The sequence below is a fragment of the Pleurodeles waltl genome, chromosome 6, assembly GCF_031143425.1.
Source record: "Pleurodeles waltl isolate 20211129_DDA chromosome 6, aPleWal1.hap1.20221129, whole genome shotgun sequence".
Classification (NCBI taxonomy): Eukaryota; Metazoa; Chordata; class Amphibia; order Caudata; family Salamandridae; genus Pleurodeles; species Pleurodeles waltl.
Genome location: NC_090445.1, coordinates 1706634519 through 1706657078, shown reverse-complemented (window position 1 = coordinate 1706657078; position 22560 = coordinate 1706634519). Strand labels below are relative to the sequence as shown.

The 22560-nt window shown below is 47.2% G+C and overlaps 1 protein-coding gene across 3 annotated transcripts in view; it reads left to right on the top strand.

Annotated features, from left to right (window-relative positions):
* Nucleotides 1–22560, top strand: part of PHF1 (PHD finger protein 1) — a 607606-nt gene that overhangs the window by 235679 nt on the left and 349367 nt on the right. For all 3 annotated transcript variants that reach the window (XM_069241858.1, XM_069241855.1, XM_069241857.1), the window contains exon 7: nucleotides 13556–13651. In XM_069241858.1, the coding sequence (XP_069097959.1) occupies nucleotides 13556–13651 (96 nt within the window). The remainder of the gene's footprint in view (nucleotides 1–13555; nucleotides 13652–22560) is intronic.

The window sequence follows — 22560 nt, the reverse complement described above, 5'->3', positions numbered from 1 at the left end:
GCAGAGGAGCACATGTCCGAGCCAGACGACGGAAGAAAACAATTTGACAGTGGAGTTGATGACCATGCGCATTACTAGCAAGAGGAGGAGTCACAATACCTTGTGATGCAAAATACTTCTTCAAAGAAAAACTATTTGCACACATGGGAGCCCAACACTAGATGGCGGCATTGTGGTAAGCATTGTGTATCTACAGCCACACATGCCTCGAACAGATGCTTACTGGGTAAGTAACAAATTCCTTCTTTTGACTTTAGTTAAATCCTATCTTATCATAGTGCACCCAATATGTATAGTGTTTACTAGAACATTAACAAGATAGTGGCCACCGTATGGGCTTGCTAACTGCTTATGTCTGCACGGCCCACAACTCTTATTGCCTGGAAGCAAAGATTACTCCCTCTCGTAATAACATTCTAATGCAGCTCATATTTTCCTATAAGTCTTGGTTGAATGTTATTGAGAGAAGCAATCAGTATGGTAGCTCTAATGCCCTTTTTCCTACTTATGTTCTCGTGAAACCTTGTTTATTGTTTAAAACATACTTGGAAAATCAAGTTCTCTTCCAGTGGATCCTCATCAATAGTCATAAACATTGAATATTCACACTCCCGCGCGGGGACCCCGGAGCATACATAAAACACACACACACACACACATATAAAAGTATTAAATATGCACGAAAAATACATATATAGCATTTTTAGTAGACAAATTTTCATACTAAACTTATATATACGTGTGTAAAACAGCAATGCAGACTATATTCATAAACAGGCTAAAATGCTTTATTTCTATGGAGTTTTTTTTTTTTTTTAAACAGTCCTTTTTAAAATTACAATGAGAGAAAAAACCTTCCAAAGCCCCATAGCTGGGCCCAGGGAAAGAAGCAGTAGCAACATCAGTGAAAAAAAGAGAAAAAACTACATTGAAAACAATGGAGCATTTTTAGCCAATAGGCTGCATGCAGGTTAACACAGGAGAACCATAAAAACTCTGGCACCATACCTTTAAGACCCTGAGCACCTCCAGTATCCCACCATGCCTCAGGGGTGAAGGAGAGGTGACAGTTGGTTCACAGTTTGGTCAGTTCTTTTTTCTGGCTTCTTCTGAGAGGATCCTTGAGCATTGAGCTCTCAGTTTTTCTCAGAAAAATACTTCAAAACAGCGTTTTTTCTGCTTTCACTCGACATTTTACACCTTTGTCTGAGTAAAGAGACTTTTTTTCTGACTGAAAAATGCCTTCTCTTTTTGTTAAGTGCCCTTCTTGTGGGAAAAAGAAGGCCCAGTCAGACCCACACACTCTCTGCATTGTGTGTTTGCCTCAGAGTCACTGCCCTGACACTTGCAGACACTGCAAGAACATGTCAAAGAGGTCTCTGAAGGACAGGGAGAAGATCAGACTTCATGGTCTTCATGAGAGGTAGAAGACATCGTCCTCTTCACTTCCCAGGCAGCCAGCAAGCCATTCTCAGGAGAGACAGGCTAGATCGACGTCAGGAAGGTACCTGTTTGTTTCCCGTCGACGTCATCGCTGCCACAGTCACATCGCCGTCGACGGCGACCCGACGGACGTCGAAGGATATGACATCGAAGGAACATGGCCACCACAGGTGCAGATCTCCGTCGACAGCAACCCACCGATTGACGTCGAGTCAGCACCGGGGTGCCCATTCGGCGCCGAAGGCCTTGCAGCCCTCGACGGCACGAAAGACGACGTTGAAATCGCCTCAACGGCGAGAGCAAAGACATCTGCGGTCGATGACCCATCACGGTCAAGGGATTGCCGGTCACCGTCGAGGCGCTCAACATTGAGACCAGAGCCACGTCACTCCCTTCGACGTCGTTGCAACTGTCGACGTCGACACAGGTTTTGCCTGTCTTACAAGGGGAAGAGCGTCGGCTACCACCGGCGGGTAAGGGCACGCAACATCTCCGGTGGTCTCCATAAGGAGTGGTTCATCTGGGCGGTCGAGAGACGCATCTTCTGGGAATGTCTCGCCCATCAACTTGTTGCCAAGATGGTTGGAGAGCCTTAATAGAACGACTGCCTCCCCAGACTCTCAATACTCGAGGATGTACTCACCTTCGGCTTCTCTCCCGAGAACACCATCACAAACAGCGCGGGCAGGACGGGCTCGTTCTAGGTCTCGCCAGTCTACCACTAGGTCTCGACGCGCCGCTACAACATCTCGGAGCAGGTCACGCTCCCAGAGAAGATCTACATCACAGTCACTCCGTCGCAGAAGGTCTCCTTCTTGGTCATTGTTGAGCTCCTCAGTTAGAGAGTACTCCCCTACACTAACGGATATTCCACCAGCTAGAGTTTCCCCGGTGGACGATATCACAACCTTTTAACGAGGTGCTTCTCAGGGGAGCACAAATGCTGAATATAGAGGTCCCGGAACCTTCAACCTCCTCATCCGTGATATTTGAAACCCTGCAACATAGAGCGGTTTCAAAGAAATTGCTACCGCTGGTGCCTGGTCTTTTACAACCAACCATGGGCACCTTTTTAGCACCAGCCACCCTCAGATCAGCTCCTGCTAGGATCTTGAAGAAATATAAGGCACCTGAGCAAGATCCTTTGTTTCTCAGGACTGATCCACCGCCGGACTCAGTCATATTGGCCGCAACCCGGAAGACGCACTCAGTGGCATCATCCTCCACGGTTCCACTGGACAAGGAGAGTAGGCACCTGGACTCTCTGGGGAGGAAGATGTGTGGCACAGCGGCTTCCATGATTAAGGTCTCCAGCGCCTCCGCACTCCTAGGCAGATACGACCGATCACTCTGGGACTCACTGAGCAGGTTCACAGAAAAACTGCCTAGGGAGGACAGGCAGGATTTTCAGGAGATCCTTCAGGAGGGGTGCCTGGTCTCCAATCAGGTCATCTGTGCAGCAGCAGATGGGGCAGACTTAGCAGCACATGGTTACGCGCATGGGGTTTGTGCAAGAAGGTCTTCCTGGTTGAGACTGACAGGAGTGAAGCAGGAAGCGCAGCAGCGTATCCTAAACCTTCCGTTCAACGGAAACTCGCTTTTTGGAACCCATACAGATGAGGAGATGGCGCGTATGAAGATGGAAGTGGTCACCATGGGAGCAGTGGGCCTGGAGAGAAAAAAGGACTTCAGGCGAAGATATAGACCTTACGACAGGCGCCTTTTTCAGCAGAGGGTTCAAACCCCTCATTGGTCCCAGAGGCCACAACAGAGACAAGGGCGTCCACTTTTCCAATCTCGTAAGACCACAAGAGACCGAGGGTCAAGCAGACCGCAGCAATCCACACCCAAAGCTCCTGCAAAGCAATGAGGACTCGCTTCCCTTAACACCGTGCACCACTCCGGTGGGGGGAAGTATCACAGCGTTAATTCACGAGTGGCGTGGTATAACAAAAGACAAATGGGTGCTCAACATTGTAGAGAATGAGTACTCTCTTCTGTTCCGACAAACTTCTCCTCACTTGCCACCAACCAAATGCAATCTGGCTCACATGAGCCTATTACGCAAAGAGGCTCACGCCCTTTTACGGAAAAAAGCAATAGAAAAAGTCCCAGTCGCGCACAGAGGGAAAGGAGTATACTCCCGCTATTTTCTGGTAGCACAAAAAGGTCGAGAAGGAGTTTTCAGACCGATTCTGGACTTACGACTACTGAACAAGTACATAAAAAAGCAAAAGTTCAGGATGCTGGCTCTCCACCAGATTTTCCCTCAGCTACATTGAGGAGACTGGATGTGCTCCATGGACCTGCAAGACGCGTACTTTCATATCCCGATCATTCCCAAGCATCAGAAATTCCTACGCTTCCGGATAGCCTCCCAGCACTATCAGTTCAAGGTGCTTCCGTTCGGCCTAAAATCTGCCCCTTGCGTTTTCTCAAAATGCGTAGCAACGGTAGCGGCGCATCTAAGGAAGCAAAGAATCTTAATTTACCCATACCTAGATGACTGGCTACTGAAAGCCTCCTCTCCGGAGCAGGCGAGAAGCCATCGGGACATTGTGCTCAGTGTTTTCAGATCTCTAGGTCTACAAGTCAACTACCAAAAGTCCACACTAATTCCAACGCAAAATCTCCACTACCTGGGAGCAATACTGAATACAGAGGTCGCAAGAGTGTATCCTTCGGAGGAACGACTATTATCAATAAAGAGAAAGTGTCAAGACCTTCTGAAGCCCGACGCACCTACGGCCCGTCAGGTGACATCTCTACTGGGTTCCATGGCCTCGTGCATTTTTATTGTCCCGAATGCCAGGCTACATATGAGGCCTCTTCAAGAGGTGCTGGAATACAACTGCAACCAGAGCACAGGCCGCTGGGAGGACGGAATGCGTCTTCCGATAGGAGCACGACAATAGTTACGATGGTGGATGCACAGACCTCACCTGTCAGTAGGAGTTCCGTTTCACCAGCTAATCCCGTCTGACACACTGGTAATGGATGGGGAGCTCATCTGGGTTCCCTTCAAGCTCAGGGTCTGTGGTCTGACAACGAAAGAGAGTACCACATCAACCTGCTGGAGCTCAGAGCAGTTCATCTGGCTCTCAAGTCTTTTGCTCCATCGATTCAGGGGAAATCTCTTCTAGTGCAAACGGACAATACGACAACAATGTATTATCTGAGCAGACAAGGGGGGAACAAGATCCCATCCCCTATCTCAGGAGTCTCAGGCCATCTGGCATTGGCTCTTAGCGAGGGGAATGTCTGTTACAGCAGTCCACCTACCAGGGCAACAAAATGTGGAGGCGGACTTCCTGAGCAGAAATCTCAAGGACGCCCACGATTGGGTTCTTCACGACGAGGTCGTCGAAGACATCTTCGCTCAATGGGGTTGGCCTCAATTAGATCTCTTCGCAGACGAGGAAAACAAGAAATGCCCAGACTTCGCGTCCAGGTTTTACCGTCCGGGGTCTCGAGGGAATGCCCTGTGGATCGACTGGTCAGGGATATTTCTCTACACTTTTCCACCGATCCCCTCATACCTGCGGTGATCAACAAACTCTACAGATCCAGCACCAGAATGATTCTCATAGCTCCGCAATGGCCTCGTCAGTTCTGGTACACAGATCTCCTCAACCTATCAGAACATCCTCACAGGAGGCTGCCGTGCAGACCGGATCTCCTTTGCAGGCCGGGAGGCAGGATACTTCACCTCAACCTTCCCTCTCTGAGCTTGACGGCATGGCTCCTGAATTCCTGCAGTATGGGCACCTAGGCCTCTCGCAGGAGTGCATGAACATCTTAAAGGAGTCCAGACGACCTTCCACGCGACGTTCTTACGCATTCAAGTGGAAGAGGTTCTACATATGGTGTCGTCAGCAAGGTCAGAATCCTATACTGGCTCAGGAGGAGGTCATACTGTCTTACCTACTCCATTTGGCAAAATCAGGCCTGCAAGTGTCATCAATTAAGATGCATTTATCTGCCATTACAGCCTATCGTAAGTCACCTTCTCAGGAATCCTTTCTTACAAGGCCAGTAGTCAAGGATTTCTTAGAAGGTTTGAAAAAAATTTTTCCACCCATTCGACAACCCTCCCCTTCATGGGAGCTAAACATAGTACTATTGAAACTCATGGGCCCTCCTGTCAAACCTATACACAAAGCCTCCTTGCAACACCTTACGTGGAAGGCGGCTTTTCTGGTAGCCATTACTTCCGTGAGGAGGGTCAGTGAAAATCAGGCTTTGTCCTCCAAAGAACCATACACAGTCTTCCACGAGAATAGAGTGGTTCTACGAACTCATCCATCATTCTTACCGAAGGTGGTGTCAGATTTTCACATCAATCAGACTATTTCACTACCAACTTTTTTCCCCAATCCAGATACTCCGGCAGAGAAAGCTTTGCACTCCCTGGATTTGAAAAGAGTACTAAAATTTTACTTGGATAAAACCAAACTAATTAGACAATCTCACCACTTATTTGTAAATTACTTTCATTTGAGAACAGGCGAAGCAGCCTCAAAACGAACCTTATCTAGATGAATAGTTTCTTGTATTGTTACTGCGTATCAATTGGCTAACAAACAACTGCTTGCTAGGCCGAAGGCGCATTCGACAAGAGGAAAGGCAGCTACGGCTGCCCTCCTTAATAATGTTCCAATCTCTGAAATTTGTAAGGCTGCTACATGGAAGTCTGTACATACATTTACTAGGCATTACTGTTTGGGCTCAGATGCCAGAGCAGGCGCCCAAGTTGGGCAAGCATCTCTGAGAAATTTGTTTGCATAATACATATCTCTTCCTGCACTTCTGTTAGACAGTCCGCAGAGTTAAGGGATGGGCTTGCTAATCTATTCAATGTTTATGACTATTGATGAGGATCTCCTGGAAGAGAAGGATAAGTTACTTACCTGTAAATCCTAGTTCTCTTCCAGGGGTATCCTCATAAAAGTCATAAACAACCCACCCTCCTCCCCGGACACAAGTCTCCTAGAAGTGCAGGACACACTATCTTTCAAATCTGCTACACAAGTTGTCACCGTAAAAAAGTACTGACCTAACTGTGAACCAACTGTCACCTCTCCTTCACCCCTGAGGCATGTTGGGATACTGGAGGTGCTCAGGGTCTTAAAGGCACGGTGCCCGAGTTTTTATGGTTCTATGTTAACCTGCATGCAGCCTATTGGCTAATAATGCTCCATTGTTTTCAATGTAGTTTTTTCTCTTTTTTCACTGATGTTGCTACTGCTTCTTTCCCTGGGCCCAGCTATGGGGCTTTGGAAGGTTTTTTCTCTTATTGTAATTTTGAAAAGGACTGTTTAAAAAAAAAAACTCCATAGAAATAAAGCATTTTAGCCTGTTTATGAATATAGTCTGCATTGCTGTTTTACACACGTATATATGAGTTTAGTATGAAAATTTGTCTACTAAAAATGCTATATATATATTTTTGTGTATATTTCATACTTTTATATGTGTGTGTTTTATGTATGCTCTGGGGTCCCCGCGCGGCGGCGGGAATATTCAATGTTTATGACTTTGATGAGGATACCCCTGGAAGAGAACTAGGATTTACAGGTAAGTAACTTATCCATATCCTATCTTGCTGAAACAGACATTAAACATATTCGAGCAGGCTGAATTATCAAACAATCATTAAATTATACTGACTACTCTGTATTTATATTGAAAAGAAAATGCATTTGAATAAATATACTGGGGAAAACCTAAATAGAAAAACAATGAAGATTTGTAACTGTTTTGGCACACTGTCTCTTAATATCCAAAGGGTTGTGGTCTTTGAGATAGGAATCTCCTGCCTCTGAATGGTTTCCTCCTGAATCAGGCATATGATTAGGAGACACCACACTGTTTAGGTGCTGGCCGTAAATGAATTAAAAAATTATTACACAGCATACGTTCACCAAAGATATATTCACACTTGAACAATCAAAGCAGGGACCAAAGGCCAAAAGGTTTAACAGAATACATGAGTTTAACTATTTAACTACTTCCTCAATGTTAGAAGTTTTTCTATATGCTGAAAATTGCAGTGCAGAAAATCCCAACAAATAGGGGTAATGTGAGCGCCGCTAAAAGCTGGAATGACTAGGAGGTCCTTTGATTCAGAGAAGATGAGCAGGGCAGCAGGCCTTCAATTTATCACCCAGAAATGGTGGATATGAATGATAAAGAACCTTGTGGCTCAGACGGACAGTCTTAAATCTAGGTATTTAGAAGTGGAAACCATTTCAGTTTCCAGTGAGTGTTAGAAGCAGAGTTTTGCTTCTTAGATCAGCACTGTAAGATTGTTTTTACTCAGAATCTGGTTATTAGGTTTTCAACAAGCAATACAGTACAAGAACAAGACAGTGATTTTCGGCGTCAGTTCAAGGACAGGCTTAAGGTATTAATTTGCAGTACAATAACATCTGTTGCTTCCCTGGGCGTGAATGAAATAGACTTAACAGGTGTCAGCCAGGGTAGCCAAATGCAGGAGACATTCAATAGGGAGAAGAGCCGAAGGACGCCAGGCAATAAACGAACTAAAGTACACGGAGAGTCCCATGTCCACATTGGCCAGGAGGTGGGTATGTAGGCGGCCTGCTACATAATGTATTCCCTCTCTGGGAGACCAGTGGTCAGCGGTTGTGAGGGAGCATCCCAAGAAGAACAAGTAGACCCACCAGGCAATGACCACAGATGGGGCCAAAGGGCAAACAGGCCCTCCCAAAGAGGAAAAGGGGAGACTCAGAACCAAAAGGAAGGGGAGAGAGGGATCCGCCAACTACTCAGCGTCAGGTAATGTACATCAGGGGAAGCGACCATCCTGGGGAGGAGGGCCCACTAAGATTGGGAGGTGGGATAGGGGGTGAATCCCCATCTATGTTGCGGCCTATCAGTATTTATGGATTCACCATATTGTCAAAGGAGGCCTTTAGTCGAACGGATGGAGGGCGCAGAGCCTAGGAGGCCAGAAGCACAGGTATTCCATGTGCGACATAAAGTCGATCAGGGGCTGTTAAAGGCGAGTATGTTTCTTTTCAGAAAGCGTCAGCTTGTCCAACATCTGTTTCATAGCCAAGAAATTCCATAGTAAACCAGGCCACTGCTGAAAGAGCAGACGTAGATTTCCATGCCGAAGCTATAAGTGGCTCTGCTGCCCTAGCCATGTGGAGGACAAGAATAGCTGAGTCGCTGCCTCTAGTGTGATAAGTCTGACCTCCAGGATGATTGTGCAGTAATCTGCTGGTATGGGAAAACCCAGTGTGTTCTTAATGTGCCCAGGATTTCTTTCCTGAATATAGTGAGGAAATGACACAACCGCCATATGTACTGAAAGTCCCCGGCATGTGCCGCACCTCCAGCAAGCATCTGGGGACACAGGGAACATCGTTTGCAAGAGGGCAGAGGGGTACTACCTTTGCAGTATTAGTTTATACACCGATTCTTGTTGAGAGATGCTCCTATCGGTCTTAGGAATCTCGTGCCAAAGGAGTTCTCACTGTTTCTGGGAGATGCCCAGGGAACTATCCAGTTCCTACTTAGTTTGATAACCAGGGAATATGAAGAGTCTTCCATCCCCGCAGGCCCTCCAATATGGCCTTGCAAAGCACCGTCCAGTTGGCTCGGGACCAGGCCCATAAAGAGGTTATAATGGTAAGGGTAGGGTACTGGTTTAAGCTTGAAGCCCAATGGGACGGGACAAGCTCTGCCAGGCGCAGAACTTGCGGTGGTGGGATGGTCAAGTTAATTATTTGGGATTTAGTTATGGTAATCTTACAGCCTAAGTCCTTTTCAAACACCTTCAGGTACTGGACCACTGCAGAAAGAAAAGTTTCTGGCTCCGTTATTGCCAGCAATAGGCCCTCAACAAGTAGCAGGGCCTTATGCTATTGACCTCCTAAGGTAATGCTGGTTATAGACTGGTCTTGTTGTATGCTGATGGCCAGGGGTTCCACCACAAGTGCGAATAGTGGAGGGGTAGGGGACACCCCTGTCGGGTGCCCCTTTGGTGGGTGAAGGAGCAGGTGACCTGCCCAATCACTTGAATGGTAGTTGTGGGTGCGAAATATTGGCTCATGATTTTACAAATTATTGTAGTTCCCAGACCAATGTTGTGTAGGACTGCACGTACGAAGGCCCAAATGATCCTGTCAAAAGCCATCTCTATGTCAAGGGAGACAAGGCAGGGTGGGATGTTCTTGACCCAGACTTTCTGGACCAGTTGGGCACCATCAGCGCCCTCTCTTTGAACAAAAGTGACCACAGCACTCACAAACAATGTACAAGTTAAGAAAGTACAAGTAAAAGCTTGTGTGTAGCAGCTATGTAGAGAAATTGTTCGGTATTCTTCTTGGTGTTCCAGAAAGTCGTTTATTAGAATTGATTTTCGTAAGTCCAGAAGTACAGTCAAACAGGCACAGCCAACACGTTTTTCGTCACAACCGTGACTTTATCAAGGCTTAAATGGTAGTATAAGAAAGGGGTATCCAAAAGAGGCAAGTAACGGTGGCACCTGTGTTGAAAAAATGGAGTGCGCGGATCAGATCCAATGTGTCGATCCGCAAAAAGTAAAACGTTGTTTTTAGGAAGTAGTGTCGTCCACGAGTAACAGGTGAGTAAATCCTAGGCATGCAGGAGGTTGGAAGGACCTTGGTAAGTCCGACAGCAAGTATGTGGGAGCTCCTTGTATTCAAAATGAAGCTCGGTCTTTGTTTGATGAAACTGTCCTGATTGGGGTCAATCAGCCTCTGAAGTAGGGTTTCTATTCGATTAGCCAGCAGTTAGGCATAGAGTTTGGCATCTGTGTTCAGTAGCGCATTTGGCTAGTAAGGGACACAGAGTGGTGTCACCCAGCTTAGGGAAGAGCGTTATCTCAGCTGCCGACATTGTCAGCGTGAAGCCAGCAGGGGAGGAAAAGCTTGTAAAAGGAAACCTGTAGGCCATCCAGCCCTGGAGTCTTTCCTCCTGGGTGCCCCGTAAGGGCGCAGCTCAAGCTCCAGAGTGACCCAGGGCCTGAACGAGGCCGCCAGGGACACTCGCGGAGGTCAGAGTTGACGGTAGCTGGAACAGATATTCTGGTAGTAGGCCTGAAAAGCCTTGTGTTTCCTTCCCCGACGGCCCAAGTGGAGCACGCCACCCGCAATGTGGGAACGGGCATATTGTACCCAGTCTGTGGGCTAAGAGGGTGCCCATCTTATCGCCATTAGAGATCTCTCTGCCTTGTTAACCCGGTGCGGCCTCAGCTGACCTCTCAGCACGGCCAGTTGCAGTTTAGCACGTGCTGTGGGGTGCTGCTCATCTGTGAGCTCTAAAGAGGGGATTTCCTCAGTGAGACTAGATTTAAACAGGCACGCCTCTCGCATTCCAGCTATAGAGATGGCACCCTCATAGAAGTCTTAAAATCGTCCCAGAGCATTTGAGACGGAGTCCCGGCAAAACATTGAGCTCAAAGTATTCGGTGACTGCCTCTTTAATTGAGGCACTGTCTGCTGGTTCCCGCAGGAGCTACAGGCGCAGGCGCCAGCAAGGGGGACCTTGCGGTAAAGTCTTGCATGGAGTCCAGACAAGTTTGACGTGCACGGTCTGATATAGAGATGTATGAGATCTGAGCTGTCTCAAGGCCTCGTAGGAGGGAGTGTGTGAGGACTATATAGTCCATGCATGAGTAAGGCGTGTACATCAGAATTATAAAAGTAGTCCCTTCAATCCGAATGTAAGTAGCGCCATGCATCAACCAAGACCCGCTAGTAAGCTCTCCTCTGAGCTGTCTAGACGTGGCTAAATTAAAGTCCCCGCCCACTAGAAGATCCCCTCTTGCAGAAACCAATTGGTTCTTTAGCACCCAGCGCAGAAAAGTACCTTTTGCTTGGTTCGGGGACATAAAGGTTGAAGTCAAGATCCCCTGTCAACCGTCAGGGTTAAAAATCACCCTTCTGGGTCCCAAGAAGTCTTCAGTAACCAAAGGTAGAATCCTTTCTTTAAAAGGATAGCAACCTCTTGCTGTTTTAAAGTCTGCATACCCCCAGTGTTGGCAGGGGTATCGCGGGTGGGCCATACGATGGCATTCTTCCCTAAGGAGGTGCCTTTCTTGTAAGAAAATGTCAGAATCCTGCTGGAGAAGATAGCACCAGACTTATTTCCACTTATTGGAGGAATTAAGCCCTTTGACATTCAGGGACAAGGTTTTTAGCATTAGTCAGGGATCCAGCGGCCTGCAGGAGGTGGGTGTCACTGCCTGAAAGCAGGGTGAGTCCCCGTGGGCCTCAGCTAGCATGTGACCAGGTATCCGGCTCCCCCTCCCCCCAGAACACAGGCGGCGGGAAATAAACAGAACAAAAACAGTGTAAAAGAAGTGGACAACAGGCCCCAACATTGTGGACTTCTCCATCAGTAGATGGCAGTGTTACCCATACGCCATGTAGAGGTCTCACCCTGGATGGAGCAAAGCCTGGTAAAGGAGTTGGAAGTGGTGACTGGGCAGCGACTCAGCTGTCAAGCACAGTTGGATATAGTGTAAAGGTTAATGACAGTAGGTGGCACAAACAATGTATCTGACAAGGTAGGCAGTGTTAAAAAGCGCCCAGCTCCGAGTCTGTGGACCCTGCAAAGAAAAAGGGCATCAAATTAGCAGGCTGTAGGCTCCCATGTGTTCAGCCTTTGTACGGCCAATAAGAGGCCGGCATTTAGCATGGAGCATCATTCCAGGTCTGTGAACATTCTTTTTACATGTTATGCAGATGCGAGATATCATCTTTCTTGGTGGCATGCAATGCTTTCGCTTTAAGGTGGTGATCCAGGCCTCAGACCATCGGCCAAGCAGGACGCCAACCATCCGGCCTCTCAGATGACAGGGGCGATGGTTCCCAGTCAGGCAAATCGTCAGCAGGCCCAGCAGACATTTAGCCTTCACCGGCAATCTCACCATATTTTGCCTGCCCTTCCATTGTGAAAGGAGTCGAAAGCGATGGACCCATTGGTATTTGAGTCCCAGGCCACACAGTTTCTTAGTCACCGGGCGGAAGTCTCTCCCCTCTTTGACTGTTGGCAGAGAGCGGTCTTGAAAGATCTGCATGGTGTGACCACGAAGACGATGTGAGGTTTCCCTCTCCGGGCTCCTCCTTATCCTGGAAGAAGTGGACCCTGGTAAGAAGGTCGGAGGTTTTTTATTGGGGGGCGACCAGCTTGAGCTGATACTCAACCCCTAGCCCCCGCTCCCTAGGGGCCAACCCTCCACCCCTCCAGACATCCCTTCATTCCAGCTTGGCCTGCATTTCAATCTGTTGTCCTTCCAGAGTAACTATGTGTCGGGCGCAGAAGCAGCTCCCGAGTCCATGGATCATTCCAGATCAGCCACTCTTGCTCCTTCGCAGGTGAAGTTGGTGTAAAGCTGCTGGATGTCGTTTTTAAAATCATATTTGAGTGAGCCAGTTTCCAGCTGGATGTCATTGAGGAATTTTCCAGATAGTCTTGCCTAATGGAGGAGCGCTGTGGTGGTCCCAGGGAGTTGCAAAGAGGTTCACCCTTGCCACTCATGTTCACGAGGGAACCCGTGGCCCAGAGGGAGGCAACCAAACAGCCCTTAGAGGCTTTGTCTCTGGGCACAGCAAAGGGTGGGGCCCCCGCGGCCAGCTGTGTCCTCAGCACTGGGAGTGTGCAGGTCACCACGGGCCTCTCTCTAGCCGCTCAGGTGCTGTGAAGTGGCGCCAGAGCTCAGCACCGAGGATGGCAGTTCCGTGCCCAGAAGAAACTCCTCCGGACCCAGCTCTCCCCTAGTCCCCCCAGGTACAGCCCCCTCGCTGCCAGCAGTGCTCCCCGAGCTGAAAGTGCGGAGCAGATCCCCTCACCTCTCCGTGATCGCCTCCACAGGGTGGGGCAGAAGTGGCTCCTGTGCTGCGGTAATGTAAGGTTAAAATGTTTCTCTTTCTGTTTGAAATTGTACTATCTGCCTTTTGTATAAAATAGTATTAGCTAGTTTCTCAGATGTAAAGTTTTAAGACCCTCACTCTCTTTATTAGTTAATTCCTTTATCAGTTATGTTACCTCTGTACCCTATCCCTCTAATCCTTAGGGATGATGCTGTTCTCATAGTTGTTTATTCTTTTACCAGATGGAACATGAAAATGCTGCAGTGCTGCAAATGTAATCAGTGGTTTCACGAGGCCTGCACCCAGTGTTTGAGTAAACCTCTTCTCTATGGAGACAGGTAATCCTCATTTAGTAATGAACAGAACATCTCCAGACGGTGTTGGTTTTGCGTTGTTGCTTTTTATTAGTGTGCTGTGTTGTGTAGCTATACAGATTATATATTTGTGTTTTATAGCTCTATTTGATATAGTTGGTGCTCTTTATGTTTGGGTTTGTTATCTGCCTTTTTTGTGTGAGGTTGTTAAACGGACTCTGAATTCTGAGTGCTGAAATGCACAGTTGGAATTGCCCGCAGAGGGAATAAAGTGAAGGGCCTATCTATTTATCCCCTTAATTGTCCACCCAAGGTGCACCCATAAAAGATGCCTTCTGCAACATGTTACAAAAACATGGTTAATTGTACCAGGATGATGATCAAATTCACCCAGGGCACTACGTGACTCAATGGCAGCAAGGCCAATCTTGTGATGGGTATTGACTGTCTTTGGAAACACAAGAACCGGATAAGTCTACGAGCTCACTGAATTGCCAAGTACCTCTTGTTTAAGCTTTACTTATGGTTTAGCGACATCCAAAAGTCGGGTCTTACTCTTGGAAGGTGGTGTGGCTATATTGTCCAAGAAGTGCAATTCTTATAAGAAAGATATGAGGCTTTTTTTTTTTTTTTTTACATGATCCTAATATGTTAACTAATTCTAGTGACTCTGCTACACAAATCTCTCGTTGTAGGTAAGAATCGCAGATATTCCCTAACTCAGTCACCGACCTATACTATCCAATGAGCTGACAAGGCAGCATAGAATTGAGCATATGTGATGGAATGGCAGGAGGAAGTGGATGTGGCATTTAGCAGGAAATATCTGGGGGTGGTTAGACTGATTTAGTGAAGCATCAATGTTTCTCTTCCAGGGGATCCTCATCAACAGTCATAAACATTGAATATTCCCGCCCTTGTGCTGGGACCCCGGAGCATATATAAAATACACACATATAAAGTATTAAATATGCACTAAAAATATATATAGCATTTTTAGTAGACAAATGTTCATACTAAACTCATATATACATGTGTAAAACAGCAATGCAGGCTATAATCATAAACAGGCTAAAATGCTTTATTTCTATGGGTTTTTTTATTTTTTTATTTTTAATTCTTTTCAAAATTACAATAAGAGAAAAAATATCTACCAAAGCCCCACAACTGGGCCTAGGGAAATAAGCAGTAGTAATCATCAGAGAAAAAAGAGAAAAAACTACATTGAAAAACAATGGAGAATTCTTAGCCAATAGGCTGCTGCAGGTTAACACAGGAGAACCATAAAAACGTTGGCACCGTGCCTTTAAGACCCTGAGCACCTCCAGTATCCCACCATGCCTCAGGGGTGAAGGAGAGGTGACAGTTGGTTCACAGTTAGGTCAGTTCTTTTTTCCGGCTTCTTCTGAGAGGATCCTGGAGCAATGAGCTCTCAGTTTTTCTGAGTTTTTCTCAGAAAAATACTTTAGAACAGCGTTTTTTCCTACTTTACTCGACATCTAGCATCATTGTCTGAGTCTGGAAGTTTTTTCCTGACTGAAAAATGCCTTCACTTTTTGTGAAATGCCCTTCCTGTGGGAAGAAGAAGGCCCAGTCAGATCCACACACTCTCTGCATTGTGTGCTTGCCTCAGAGTCACTGTCCTGACACTTGCAAACACTACAAGAACATGTCAAAGAGGACTCTGAAGGACAGGCAAAAGATCAGGCTTCATGGGCTTCACGAGAGGCAGAAAACATCATCCTCTTCGCTTCCCAGGCAGCCAACAAGCCACTCTCAGGAGAGACAGGCTAGATCGACGTCAGCAGGTAGGAAGATACCGGTTTGTTCCCCGTCGACGTCGTCGCTGCCACCATCTCACCGTCATAGATCGTCGACGGCGACCCGACCGACGTCGAAGGATACGACGTCGAGAGAACATGGCCATCGCAGGGGCAGATCTCTGTCGATGGCAACCCGCCGATCAACGTCGAGCCATCATCGGCGTGCCCATTCGCCGCCGAAGGCCTTGCACCCCTCGACGTCAAGAAAGGCGACGTCGAAATCGCCCCAGCGGCGAGAGCGAGGACATCTGCCGTCGGCTGCCCACCTTTCGACGTCGAGGCACACGACGGTGAGCAGGTCGCGGTCCAGAGATCGCCGTTCGACGTCAAGACACTCAACGTCGAGACAGGAACAACCGGCGTCGCTCCCTTCGACGTTATTACGGCTGTCGACGTCGACGCAGGTTTTACCTGTCTTGCAGGGAGCAGAGCATCGGCTTCCGCCAGCAGATAAGACCACTCCATCTCCAGTGGTCTCCATAAGAAGTGGTTCACCTCTGTCGAGAGCGGCATCGGCGGGGCATGTCTCACCCATCAATTTGTCACCAAGATGGTTGGAGAGCCTTAATAGACCAACGGCCTCCCCAGACTCGCAGTATTTAAGGATGTACTCTCCTACTGCCTCTCTCCTGAGAACACCATCACCGACAGCGCGGGCAGGACGGGCTCGTTCTGCTTCTCGCCAGCCGACCACGAGGCCTGGGCGCTCTGCTACAGCATCTCGCAGCAGGTCACGTTCCCAGCGACGATCTAGGTCACGATCAAGACACAGAAGGTCACCCTCTTGGTCATCGTCAGGGTCATCCGTCAGACGATACTCCCCCACCTTAACAGATTCTCCACCAGCTAGGGTTTCACCGGTGGACGACATCACTACTTTTAATGAGGTGCTTGTCAGGGGAGCACAGAAGCTAAACATAGAGGTTCCAGAACCATCAACCTCCTCATCTGTCATTTTTGAGACTCTACAGCATAGAGCGGTTTTGAAAAAGCTACTCCCGCTAGTGCCTGGTCTGTTGCAACCAACCATGGACACCTTTTTAGCGCCAGCCACCCTCAAATCGGCTCCTGCTAGGATTTTGAAAAAATATAAAACACCTGAACAAGATCCTTTATTTCTCAGAACGGATCCGCCGCCGGACTCAGTCATATTGGGCGCAGCCTGAAAAACTCACTCAGTAGCATCATCCTCCACGGTTCCACCGGACAAGGAGAGCAGACATCTAGACTCTCTAGGGAGAAAAATGTGCGGCACGGCGGCATCTATGATGAAGTTCTCCAGCGCTAGGCAGATACGACCGTTCTCTGTGGGACTCTCTGAACAGGTTCACAGAGAAATTACCTAGAGAGGACAGGCAGGATTTCCAAGAGAACCTTCAAGAGGGATGTCTGGTCTCCAACCAGGTCATCAGTGCAGCGGCAGATGGGGCAGACTTAGCTGCACATGGATACGCACATGGGATTTGTGCAAGAAGGTCTTCCTGGTTGAGACTGACTGGATTAAAACAGGAAGCACAACAGCGTATCCTAAATCTTCCGTTCAACTGGAACTCGCTGTTTGGTACCCATACGGATGAAGAAATGGCGCGCATGAATACGGAAGTGGACACCATGAGGGCAGTAGGCCTGGAGAGGAAGAAGGACTTCAGGCGAAGGTATAGGCCTTATGACAGGCGCCCTTTCCAGCAGAGGGTTCAAACCCCTCACTGGTCCCAGAGGCCACAGCAGAGGCAAGGACGCCCGCTTTTTCTGTCTCGTAAGGCCACGAGGGAACGAGGGTCAAGTAGACCACAACAGTCCACACCCAAAGCGCCGGCCAAACAATGAGGACTCGCTTCCCTTAACACTGTGCATCACTCCGGTGGGGGGGATGTATCACAGACTTTATTCACAAGTGGCGTGCTATAACAAAAGACAAATGGGTGCTCAACATTGTCGAGAATGGCTACTCTCTTCTTTTCCGGCAACCTCCACTGCACTTGCCACCAGCCAAATGCAATCCGTCTCACATCAGCCTATTGCGCAAAGAGGCTCTCGCCCTTTTATGAAAGAAGGCAATAGAAAAAGTTCCACTCGCGCACAGAGGGAAGGGGGTTTACTCCCGTTATTTTCTGGTAGCGAAAAAAAAAGTCTGAGAGGGCGTTTTCAGACCAATTCTGGACTTACGGCTACTGAACAAATACGTAAAAAAGCAAAAGTTCAGGATGCTGGCTCTTCACCAGATTTGCCCTCAGCTACATCGGGGAGACTGGATGTGCTCCATCGACCTGCAGGATGCATACTTTCACATCCCAAAAGTTCCCAAGCATCGGAAATTCCTGCGCTTCCAGGTAGCCTCACAGCACTATCAGTTCAAGGTGCTACCATTCGACCTGAAATCTACCCCCGCGTTTTCTCGAAATGCGTGGCAGTGGTAGCGGCACATCTACGAAAACAAAAAATCTTCATTTACCCATACCTAGACGACTGGCTACTGAAAGCCTCCTCTCCGGAGCAGGCGAGAACCCATCGGGACATTGTGCTCAAGGTTTTCGAGTCTCTAGGTCTTCAAGTCAACTACCAAAAGTCCACCTTGATTCCAACACAGAACCTCCACTACCTGGGAGCAATACTAGACCCAGAGCTCCAAAGAGTGTATCCTTCGGAGGAACGACTATTATCAATAAAGAAAAAGTGTCAAGACCTGTTAAAATCCGACGCACCTACGACCCGTCAGGTGACATCTCTGCTGGGCTCCATGGCATCATGCATTTTCATTGTCCCGAATGCCAGGCTACATATGAGGCCCCTCCAAGAGGCGTTGGAACACAACTGGAACCAAAGGACAGGTCGCTGGGAGGACAGAGTGCGGCTGCCGATAGCAGCAGGTCAGTCATTACAATGGTGGATGCACAGACCTCACCTGTCAGTAGGAGCTCCGTTTCACCAGGTAATTCCATCTGACACTCTGGTAACGGATGCGTGTCTTCAGGGTTGGGGGGCTCATCTAGGTCCTTTTCAAGCTCAGGGCCTGTGGTCCGACAACGAAAGGAAGTACCACATCAATCTGCTGGAGCTCAGAGCGGTCCATCTGGCTCTCAAGTCTTTTGCTCCATCGATTCAGGGGAAATCTCTCCTAATACAAACGGACAATACAACCACAATGTATTATTTGAACAGACAAGGGGGAACGAGATCCCTACCCCTATCTCTGGAGTCCCAAACAATCTGGCATTGGCTCCTGGCGAGAGGAATGTTGCTTACAGCGGTTCACCTACCAGGTCAACAAAACGTGGAAGCAGATTTCCTGAGCAGACACCTAGAGGACGCCCACGATTGGGTCCTGAACGACGAAGTCGTCGAAGACATCTTCGCTCAATGGGGTCGGCCTTAATTGGATCTCTTCGCAGACGAGGTAAACAGGAAATGCCCAGACTTCGCGTCCAGGTTCTACCGTCCGGGATCTCGAGGGAATGCCCTGTTGATCGACTGGTCAGGGATATTTCTCTACGCTTTTCCACCGATCCCCCTCATACCGGCAGTGATCAACAAACTTTACAGATCCAGCACCAGAATGATTCTCATAGCTCCGCAATGGCCCCGTCAGTTCTGGTACACAGATCTCCTCAACTTATCGGAGCAACCTCACAGGAGGCTGCCGTGCAGACCGGATCTTCTGAGCAGGATGGAGGGCAGGGTACTGCACCCCAACCTACCCTCCCTGAGCTTGACAGCATGGCTCCTGAATTCTTGCAGTATGGGCACTTAGGGCTCTCGCAGGAGTGCATGAACATCTTGAAGGAGTCCAGACGACCTTCCACGCGGCGTTCTTACGCGTTCAAGTGGAAGAGGTTCTACAAATGGTGCTGTCAGCAAGGTCAGAATCCCATACGGGCTCAGGAGGAGGTCGTACTGTCTTACTTACTCCATTTGGCAAAATCCGGTCTGCAGGTATCATCTATTAAGGTACATTTATCTGCCATTACAGCCTATCGTAAGTCACCTTCTCAGGAATCCTTCTTTACGAAACCAGTAGTCAAGGATTTCTTAGAAGGTTTGAATAAAGTTTTTCCGCCCATTCTGAAACCCTCCCCTCCGTGGGAGCTGAACATAGTACTATCAAAACTTATGGGCCCTCCTTTCGAACCTATACACAAAGCCTCTTTGCAACACCTTACATGGAAGACGGCTTTTTTGGTAGCCATTACTTCCGCAAGGACGGTCAGTGAAATTCAAGCTTTGTCCTCCAAAGAACCGTACACAGTCTTTCACGACAATAAAGTAGTTCTGAGAACTCACCCATCATTCCTACCGAAGGTGGTGTCAGAATTCCACATCAATCAGACTATTTCTCTGCCAACTTTTTTTCCCCAATCCAGAGACTCTGGCGGAGAAAGCGTTGCACTCCCTAGATCTAAAAAGAGTGCTAACATTTTATTTGGATAAAACCAAGCTGATTAGACATTCCAACCACTTGTTTATAAATTATGATCATTTGAGAACAGGAGAGGCAGCATCTAAACGAACCATATCAAGATGGATAGTTTCTTGTATTGTTAATGCATACCAGTTGGCTAACAAACAACTACTCGCTAGACCTAAAGTGCATTCCACAAGAGAAAAGGCGGCTACTGCTGCCCTCCTTAATAATGTTCCAATCTCTGAAATTTGTAAGGCTGCTACATGGAAGTCTGTGCATACATTTACTAGACATTACTGTTTGGACTCAGATGCAAGAGCAGACGCCCAAGTTGGGCAAGCCTCTCTGAGAAATTTGTTTGCATGATGCATATCTATTCCTGCACTTCTATTGGACAGTCCGCAGAGTCAAGGGATGGGCTTGCTAATCTATTCGATGTTTATGACTATTGATGAGGATCCCCTGGAAGAGAAGGATAAGTTACTTACCTGTAAATCCTAGTTCTCTTCCAGGGGTATCCTCATCAAAGTCATAAACAACCCACCCTCCTCCCCAGACGCACGTCTCCTAAAAGTGCAGGACAGACTATCTTTTGAATCGGCTACACAGCTTGTCACCGTAAAAAAGTACTGACCTAACTGTGAACCAACTGTCACCACTCCTTCACCCCTGAGGCATGGTGGGATACTGGAGGTGCTCAGGGTCTTAAAGGCACGGTGCCAAAGTTTTTATGGTTCTCCTGTGTTAACCTGCATGCAGCCTATTGGCTAAGAATGCTCCATTGTTTTTTAATGTAGTTTGTTCTCTTTTTTCTCTGATGATTACTACTGCTTATTTCCCTAGGCCCAGTTGTGGGGCTTTGGTAGATATTTTTTCTCTTATTGTAATTTTGAAAAGAATTTAAAAAAAAACAAAAAAAACTCCATAGAAATAAAGCATTTTAGCCTGTTTATGATTATAGCCTGCATTGCTGTTTTACACATGTATATATGAGTTTAGTATGAAAATCTGTCTACTAAAAATGCTATATATATTTTTCGTGCATATTTCATACTTTATATGTGTGTATTTTATATATGCTCCGGGGTCCCCGCACAAGGGCGGGAATATTCAATGTTTATGACTTTGATGAGGATACCCCTGGAAGAGAACTATGATTTACAGGTAAGTAACTTATCCTTATTTTCTCAAAGCCAGGGGTTTTTAAGGTGAAGAGTGACAGGTCAGAGGCACAGGGGACCCGATAGCGTAATCAGTCTGCTTCAGTACAAAGGAATGTATGTAAAGGCAGCAGGATACAGGGGTACAGTGATTTTCTGGCTTGAAGTTTGTGTTGGCTTTCAGGGTTTTTATTCTCCAGTGACCTGTGAGGCATACTGGTCCTTAAACCTCCATTCAGAGTCACTGGGGGAATCACAGAAGCATGGTGGTTGTGGAGGCACGAGGGCCCTTGCACTGTTGTCAGTGCCACTTGTTGCAACAGTCTTGCCAGGCTGGCATCATTGCAGTCCACAGGAACGCTGAATGTTCGCACTTGACTGAATATGGCAATACAGCTCCTTTTTCTTCTTATAGGATGCAGCAGCAAGAAGTCTTATCTCAGTCATGGGGCTCCAAAGTAGACAGCGAAAGATAGTTCCTTTCCACAGATGTGCTGAACTTGTTCAAGGAAATGCAGTAAAGACTACCATCAAATTTGATTGCTCTGGATAAAAAATACATTTTGTATGGATACAAATTCATCCTCCTTAAACTTTCTTCAGACTAGATAAGAAATTATTCTAGCAGTTCTAGTTCTCTGGTGCCAGGTGATGCTGCTGAAGTATCAGCCTTGGACTTTTGAGAAATCATGCTTACTTACCACTCAACGAGCCTTCTGGATGTACCAAATCAAACCAGTGAAATATATGCGAGACCAAAGAACCAGTCTCTACCGCAAACAATCCCTCTAATAGCAGCTCCATGATTTGCAAAAACGCTGTCAACTTCTCTCGTAGGGGATTTCCATGTATAGTCATAAGCACTGAATAGTTCCGCGCGCCTGCGGGGACCCCGGAGCACTGTTGTGTAATATATTCTTAAGTGCAATCATCAGCTCCTTGACAAAAAAGGTCTGTGAAAAACACTTAAGAATAACAATGTGCAGCCTATGTGAACAGCTACACAGGCCAAATTGTTAGAGGAAAAACCAGTTGTAGTGTAAATTCACGTTTAAACCTCAATTTATTCTATAAATACATAAATAAATACATTCTCATATTTTATTTACATCTCTCATGAGAATAAAACAATGTAGGGCAGTGTAGCTCATAGGCTGCCATTATACAGAATGAAAATAGAGCTGTGCCTTTAAGAAAGTAAAGTCTTCCTGTTTCCCATCATGCACAGCAAAAGGCAGTTGCCTCAGTTCTTTTTTGGAGGCTAGTAACCTGACATGAAGAAACAAAACATTTGTTGGAGTACCAACCTCAATAATATTCATGTTCTATGTCAACTCCACCGGGGAGGAGGGAGGGTTGCTTATGACTATCATGGAAATACCCCTACGAGAGAACTGGAGTTACAGGTAAGAAACCATTCCTTCTCTCGTAGGGGATTTCCATGTATAGTCATAAGCACTGAATAGAGTAGCAAGCCCATCCCCATAACCGCGGTGGAGTAGACATAAGAATACTGAGAAAACATGAATCATGCAAACAAATTCTTGAGCA